The sequence below is a fragment of the Scleropages formosus genome, chromosome 3 (genome assembly GCF_900964775.1).
Source record: "Scleropages formosus chromosome 3, fSclFor1.1, whole genome shotgun sequence".
NCBI classification, from domain to species: domain Eukaryota; kingdom Metazoa; phylum Chordata; class Actinopteri; order Osteoglossiformes; family Osteoglossidae; genus Scleropages; species Scleropages formosus.
In genome coordinates, this window is record NC_041808.1 from 14409980 (window position 1) to 14418399 (window position 8420).

The following is an 8420-nucleotide window of genomic DNA, read 5'->3' on the forward strand; positions in this document are numbered from 1 at the left end:
AAAAAACAACTCACTCACAGGAAAATACTGTAAATAAAAGAATCTATGTATTCTGCTTTGTAGAGAACTGCTACTTAAAATACTAATGATGGCAGGGTATTTTAATTTTGGCATTAATGAGTAATAAGAGTGGTTGCTATGGCAATTCTAAATTCTTGGGAGAGAGAACTCCAAGAACAGCTCCATCATATATTGATATGAAGGCTTCAAATTCTGCTGGCCACATACACAGTACATTACTGTCACTACTAGTTTCATATGCCAAAATACATATATTTATATAAGCATATTTCATATTTTTGTCAATATATTAAAAGAAGTAGTATGGAGAGTATAAAGTATTTTCACTATTGGTGCTATTTCATCTTCTTTTCAGCATACTATGATGAGCCTTTTTCATATTTTCAGCAAAATGGAGACTAACTATACGCTTGTAAAATCATATTTTGAATTTAATTTGCATTTTTGTTTCATTCTGTGCAACATATTCTAGGGGAAATGGGGGGAAAAACTCAATTGTCAATTTTGGATTCATTAAGTTGACATTTGTTTGAAAAACTGGACATATTAAAATCTGTATAATTTGTATGAAACCATTGACCTTATGGTTAAATTGTTCACTCTATGGATCATGTGGGTTTTATAGTCCAAATTAATTGGTCCACACAGATGTTATGATCTTGGTATGTTTTAAATTAAGTATTTTGATGTAAACAAGATTAACAAAAGTACATTTTTAAAACCTGTTTAGTTCTTTTATTGAAACCGTCAAGTTTTTCTGCCCCAGGCTATGTGATCAGCAGCTCCGATGACCTGGTAATGCCCTTCCCAAGATTTTTTGCCAATCTGCCTGAATTTCTGGCAGGAAAAGGAAGATAATACAAAGAGGATGACCCAGGAGTCCCTGATCCTCCAATAACTGGGACAGTTGCTGTGGGCTGCCAAACACCACATGGGTTACTGAGCAAATGTGTCAAGCTTTTCATTAGATCCAGTTTTTCCGAAAGGGCAGTGTATCCTTGGCCTGTACAAGGAGCCGATTTAGAGAGAAAAAGGCTAAATCTAACAAACAGCAGTATATCCCCATCATCTAAAATGATCAACAAAGAAATCAATAGGATTTGAAACTTCTACCACTGATGGGCACAGGAATAAAATAACTGTAATAATCAAAAGGACATTACAATGATGGAAAAATTTAAAGCACAAACTTATACCCAAAAAGTGTAAACAGGGCTACACAATGTAGGTTTTGATTGTTTTATTTTTGTGTTTACCATTTCTCAAGTGCATAGCTTTGTACACATTTCACTGGAGTACTCTTTAACTGTAGCTTCAGCAAACTGAATGAAGAGATTAAGCTAAGGTTGAAGTTCTCTCGGTAAGTTTGGCCCATGATTCACTGAAGAAGTGAACCAAGATGAGAAGCAAAAAGTGAAATCTAGCTGGCTAAATTTATGTGATTATGTGACAAGGCACAGCCACCATCAGAGGTGTATACATTTCCTCTGTATCAAACTTTCGTGACAATTTGGCCATGGACACATTATTTTACACTCTAAAGATAAGTTTATAATGTAGCATGAGGGCTCATCCTGTCGTCTAGGGAGGGTTCTAAGGCTTGTACATTCCATGGAAGGTCACTGGGATCATGACCTCGACTTCTGCACGGGCAATCTCTGTCAGATCCTTGGCATTCAGGATAAGAAGGTACCCCGGCCTCTGGGCAGCCCCTGGGTTCACCACGATTGTGAGCAGTACCCCTGGACCAAACAGACAGGTCAAGCCCCCTCATAGCACCTTCAGTTGCTCACATCGAGAGCTGGGATAGAATTCACCTTAAGAATACATTCCTGACATTCTGTTGTTCCTGCTTACCATCATCCTCATCCACGCCGTCGGGACTCTGAACAAACAGTGGCTCTGAGGGGTACGAATCTGGCTCCTGCCAGACCCAAGTCTCCTTGGTTCGCACATTAAGCTTGCAGATCTTGCAACAAACCAATAAAGATGTTTCAGCTCTAATGCCTGTGTACAGATAAACTATGACGGAAAGGGAAAATGCACCTACTCGAGCGATGAACATCGGTGCATCAAGTGGATAGTAACAAACTAGGTTTACTTAAGAATCACATGTCTGCAGCCATGTCTCTTTCTCTTAATGTACAAATCTCTTTCTCTTGTAATGTACAAATTGTATTTTAGCTGAGATGTACATCGCTTTGGAGAAAAGCATCTGCTAAATGAATACATGTAAATGTAAAATAGGACATTGTTGCCACTAGATGGTATGCTTTTCATGATGTTTTTAAATCAAGGTGTGAGAGGCTATTTTTTGCCATCTTATAAGGGGTGAGGGGGAAAAAAAAGTTAATATATTGACATGTTTCAGTATTTTTTGTTTTTCGTACTCACCCTGTCAGGAATGAAGTGATTCAGACCAAGTCCATACGCGTAACTGTAGTTCTTTCCACCGAACCTCTTGTAGTTGATCTGAGGGAACTCAAAGGCTACAGTATGTGAAATAATGCATTAATATACAAATGAAAAAGAAATATGAGCACAGTGATGTACATTTTCCAGCAGGTAAATCACTTTTTATGGTTCTATTATGTTAACCTTTAAGGCTGACTTTAAAGCAGAGCAGAACTTTTGTAATTTCTTTTTTTATATTTTGTGTCTTAATCCAAACTGTGACAGGCTCAATCATCTTATAAAAGAAGGCAATGATGTTGTACAGCTGCTGCATGTTTAAGAAGGATGGTTGGCAGAAGAACCTAAGATCAGGTAACATGGTGATTAAAGGACATTCAGCCTTGATTTTACTGGTTTGAGTGCAGTAGGTGGCTCTGTTGTATCTTTGTGCTACATGCTTTCATTAAACTGCTCCTCTTAAATATAGAGCTGTATAAATGGATAAAACTCCATGCCAGTATGAATATATTAATCAGCTGTGATTTTCCTCACCTTGGCGCGGTCCAGAGAAGAGAACCTCTGGTTCCAGCCAGATGGTCCCGTCATAGCGCATCACAGCAGTGGCCGTGGTATATGGCAGGGATATCAGGTTCTTCCCCTGCTCTTCCTGTGGGTTGCCATGGAGAAGAAAATAGCTTCTAGATACTGTGGAATACCAGCTCTCCTCCCGAGCAATAAGTACACTGGAGTAAGACACACTGTCGTGCGTAGGGTACCTTCTCGATATCAAGGGGAAAGACATAACGGCGCACTTCTGGCTGAGGGGCCATCATAGCGGCCTTCTTCACCTCTTCCCAGTTCTCCCGCAGATTTGCCAGGTACAAGTAGTTGTACACAAACTCAAATCTGCAGGGCATCGAAGGAGACAAGGTATATTCAAGAGGGCTCATACGGGTTCCAAAAAAATGGTGACTGTCAGGATACTGCTTTGCTTACCCTTTCCAGGTACACAGGTCAACCACTACAAAACCTTGGTCTTCATAGCAGTTGATATGGTGGAAAACATTAATTGCAGAACCCCTGAATTTGTAATCAATATATCCAGCTGGATTCCTGCTGGCCAGATGAAACCAGGTCTAAAAAGAAGAACAGATGCAGTCAAAGTCTGTATTTACTATATTAAAAACCAACAGTGTCATTAAATTGAACAAAGAAAGGAAGACAAGAAAACTAACACCCATGGTTTCATTGGATTCAAAGCAGTCCATGTAGTTGGAGCCTCTTATACTCCATGCACCCAAGAACTTCAAGAGATTGATCTTCACCGGAGTCTCCACAAACACAAAGTAGTTGGGTGTCATTCCAAAGCTGTGGGGGAAGGCAGAGACAGCAGAACCACCATCTGCTATGTTAGCTTTATGTCCCATTTGTATTTTGGGCTTAGACAGGACTTTAGTCAAGAATCTCCTGAAACATCATCCTTTTTTACATTTCAATATTTTATTAGAGCCTCTGAGACGAAGTATATCGCTCAAGGGTATAACAGACAGGGTAACTCTTCAGGTTGCTTGTCTTTACCCATAGCTGCTATGCCACTTGACCCTCTATAGGTGAATGGTTGTACATGTGCTACTGGATATTTCTGAAACTGAAACACGAATGCAGCTGTTGTGCGTGAGAAAGTGTGCTTACCAGCTAAATTTTCAAGTTATTTGTTATGTAAGACATGGTAGAGCATTGAGGGTGTCGCAGGTAAGACAAACCTGTGTACATAGGATGGTTTGAACCTCTCGCTACTGGGGAACTGGACCACAACTTTGGACTTCTCAATGGGGTCTGATTTGTCTGGAAATACAAGCAACACATTGAGGGAGACTTTAACAAGAGACCAACCAACAGGATTTGGGAGTTTGATTCGGAAAATACAAGCTTGATGCGTTTTGGGAATGTAAACCATCACGTTCAATCAATGCATGATAAATGTGAAAATACTTACCTTTTTGGGCTGGAGGTATGCTTATGATGTTATAGGCTAGCGACGCACCCTTCCCCATGCAGTTTCCAATGTTGTACACTGTGCCGTCTGCATCAATCTGAGGGTGAGCTGTTACTCCATTGATGGAGACATAGTTACACAGGTCCACCTGTGGAAGAAAGTATAGTTTCAGTATCTAAACATAAATAGATTGTAAATATGTCACACATAGAATTCTCTACATGTATAGTACTTATAGTATTGTGTGTGTGAGTGTGTGTGCATCTTTGAGCGTGAGCATGTTTATGTGGGTAGAGGCTGGTAATGTGGGTAGTGGCTAGACCTGTTGTTGGGTGGCACAGCGAGCGGTGCTGCTGTCTAACAGTGCCTCAGTGGTGCAAGAAGATGTGGGTTCAATCCCTGCTCAGCCTGTGTGGAGTTTGCATATTCTCCCCATGTCTGTGTGGGTTTCCTCCCACAGTCCAGAGACATGCTGTTCAGGTTCACCCATAGTATGTGAGTGCCAGAGAGAGTGTGTTTCACTGATGTATGGATGAGTGACCCATTGTAAGTAGTGTATCTAGCAGTGTAAGTCACCGCGGTGAATAAGGTGTGTAGGCTGAGGCCACTACATAGTATCAATTGGAAGTTGTTTTGGAGAAAAACATCTGCTAAATAAGCAAATGTAAATGTTGCCATCTTCTCAAAGGACCCAGGTTTGAATCCCCTTCCCACTGTTGTAGGTGTGATCAAGGTGCTTGTCCTGAATTGCTCCGGTGAAGATTACCCACCTGTATAAATGATAGTGAGTGACTTGTGTGCAACACTGCTGTTACATATGTCCTACACCCTTGTCCTTCCTGAGATTGGCCTGTGGTCATGACTGCTCCAGAGTATGGATGGAGAGTTCCTTAGAACTGAAACCGTTGCAAAAAACAAAATAAAGATAAAACTACAATGGAGATGTTTACCTTTTTCAGAGTCTCCAGTGTTTCTGTATTGACTTTAGTGATGTAGTTGGTTTCTGTGCAGGCATAGAAATCCTCACCAATGGGGTACACATTCACCAGGCAGTTATCGGTTACTTCCACACCTTTGAAGTAGGAGAAAAACCTAGAGTCATAACAAAAAGGAAGCAAACAGTTTGATCAATGCTATTGAGAGATGTTTTTATTTGTACGTTTATGAAATAAATCTCATTGTTGATCTAAATGCTGAATCTAAATCACCAGTTTGGTTTCAGCCTTGTCCAGGAAGTGAACTATAGATTTTATTTTATCATGTGCTGTGGACAAAGATAAGGAAAAAGTGTGCCGTCACTGTTGTGTCTCCCAGGGGTTTGAACTTTCTCATTTTTAACAGCGGTTTTTGTTTAATCACACACACACACACACATTTTCAGAACCGCTTGTCCCTTACGGGGTCACGGGGAACCGGAGCCTACCCGGCAACACAGGGCGTAAGGCCGGAGGGGGAAGGGGACACACCCAGGACGGGACGCCAGTCCGCCGCAAGGCACCCCAAGCGGGACTTGAACCCCAGACCCACTGGAGAGCAGGACTGCGGTCCAACCCACTGCGCCACCGCACCCCCTTTTTTGTTTAATCATTTGCCACTAATTCCTTTTAAACTCTGAAAAAAGCCCGCATACCCTTGTCGGCCGGCAGGGTGAACTATACAGACACCGTAAACTAAATTTAGTGAAAACAGGGAGTGAATAGTCCTGACCTGGAGAAGATGTTTTTGCAGGGATCAGGATAAGCAAAAGTCCCAAACTCTGTTATAACAATACGCTTCTCTGTCATGGCTCGCACGTAGGCATCTGTTTTTATGAATCTGTAAAAGGGTAAAATCAGTAAAAAAAAAAAAAAAAGTAATTTATTATGTTCAAAGCTCAGTACTGAATTTCTGTGTACTAAAAGCCCTTACTTTTTCAAAGATAAATGCAAAAAAGTTCTTACATTAAAATTTTTAGTATTTGTAACTTGAAAGCATATTACATTTATTATGAAACTTCAGTTAATACGAGAAAATGTTACAAAAAATCGTTAATGATACAAACTCAGAAAAGTTAACATTTCAAATTGTTTTTGAAGCATTACTTGCGGTAGTAGGTGACTTGGCCATTCTTGAAATCAAATTTGTGCATGAGGGCCTGTCCATCGAAAAGGTGATAGAATGGCTCTGATCCAACCTCAAACAACCCAGGCCCAAGGCGGAGAAGACTCCCCTTCAGCCAAGAAGGTATTCGACCTGAAAAGCGATGGAAAAAGCCCTCCTGTACATCCTCCTATATAGCAAATTCACAGCCTTGATCAAATATCAAAAGGTCCATCTTGGGAAGTTACCTTTAACAATGCAAGGCTGTTCACATGCAGCTCAATGGATAAACATGCATTATATATACAATTTTTGTGTTTTTCGTATCGTATTAAATTTACATTTATTTATTTAGCAGGCACTTTTCTCCAAAACAACTTCCATTGAACTCTGTGTAGTGTTATCAGCCCACACACCTTATTCTCCAAGGTGACTTACACTGCTAGATACACTACTTACAATGGGTCACTCATCCATACATCAGTGGAACACTCCACCGAGGTGCTGTGTGACAACAGTGCTACTCGCTGTGCCACAGTGCCATTATATTATATTATATTATGGTTGCAAAAAGGTTAAATCTGCCAGAGCTCTTCTTAGAAGAGTAATTAATATACATTTTACATATCCTGCAATTAGAAATCCAGAACAAGCATAAAGAGAGGAGGAAAAAAATCCATGCATGTATCTGCAATGGGAATGAGGCCACAGTGCAGCTGTCAATGAGTGAGATGGATTGCAGGAAGCAGATTCTCCAAGCAGACCTGTAACCTGGGCAGGAATGGGCTCAGCCAGCTCCTCACAAGTCTCAAAGATCTTCTTGTAGCCTCCAGCAGGATGCTCCACTCTGTAGAGTACATTGTCAACGTGAGGACTGGGAAAATATTGAGTGATGGGTAGCAAAAAAAAGCAAACCTGGGTAGAGATAGGGAGGGGTGTGACTGTGGGAAAACTAGAACAAATAGGTACATTAATCATCAGCATAAGAGTATTGATTCAAAATTGGTATAAAATCAGTTTAAAAATCCTAATACACCAATCTTATCAAATTTAAGCAACTGTACTATACATTGTCATTTTCAGACATTTGTTGTCGAAATATATCCATGTTTACTTTTCCCTGTGTTGGATGAATTGACAAAAAATGCAGCTTGATGATAAAATTTTAAGTGATGAAATCCATGCCTACATGTAGTAGAAATATGAAAGTAGATAACACTTACCGGCTGACCATTTTCTTTCTTTCTGAGAGCACAACTTTGCACGTCTCAAATCTGGTGGGAGAGCCCCGATTGTGTCAGCAGACAGCGTGGGGTATTTATACAGACTTTCCCAGCAATCCTGGTGAAAGCACATTGCCAGCAAATCAGAAACCTGCAAAACAAGAATCTCTTTGTGCCAATTAGCTTCAAAAACACTGCTACTCTCAGATGTACTTATTTACCCCTATTACGTCCAAATCAGATCCGTGCCTGAAAATCTGTTGCAAAAGTCCAAAGCAAGGATTATTGAAAATACGAAATATTTTCTGCCCAGGTTAAGGAAACAGTTAAACTATGACAAGTCCATAGCTGTACCTGGTCTGGCTTTCAGAACAAGTATGAAAAGCATGAATCCATTTCGCATCATATTTTCTGGTCTGTTGGCCTGGTTCATGGGTAGCCATTGCCATCCATGTGTTCTAAATGCTCATTTTAAGCAGTTGTGCTGTAATGGCTTATATCAGGGCACACCTTTGTGGCTCCATAATGTATGCAAACACCAAATTTCAAACAATAAATTTTAACTGAATATGCTTTAGTAAGATTAAATGATTATTGTAGTTTTTAATATAACCATTAAGATTAGGTGCCTTACTAATGTATGACTTTGTAAGAAACAACAATATATCATTCTGTTTAGACACAATTTCCATAATATTACTAAATTT

The 8420-nt window shown here is 40.1% G+C and overlaps 1 protein-coding gene across 1 annotated transcript; it reads right to left on the reverse strand.

The window, feature by feature from the left end:
• Positions 1-1614: 1614 nt before the first annotated feature.
• LOC108935006 (retinoid isomerohydrolase) lies at positions 1615-7724 on the reverse strand. The gene is made up of 14 exons (XM_018753254.2): positions 7714-7724; positions 7255-7364; positions 6493-6643; positions 6119-6226; positions 5362-5503; positions 4412-4559; positions 4179-4260; positions 3651-3783; positions 3412-3551; positions 3192-3321; positions 2968-3082; positions 2416-2510; positions 1879-1990; positions 1615-1763 (listed from the first exon to the last, which is right to left on the reverse strand). Exons 1-14 carry the CDS (start codon positions 7722-7724, stop codon positions 1615-1617), a joined length of 1626 nt encoding a protein of 541 aa, XP_018608770.1.
• Between the last annotated feature and the right edge of the window lie 696 nt (positions 7725-8420).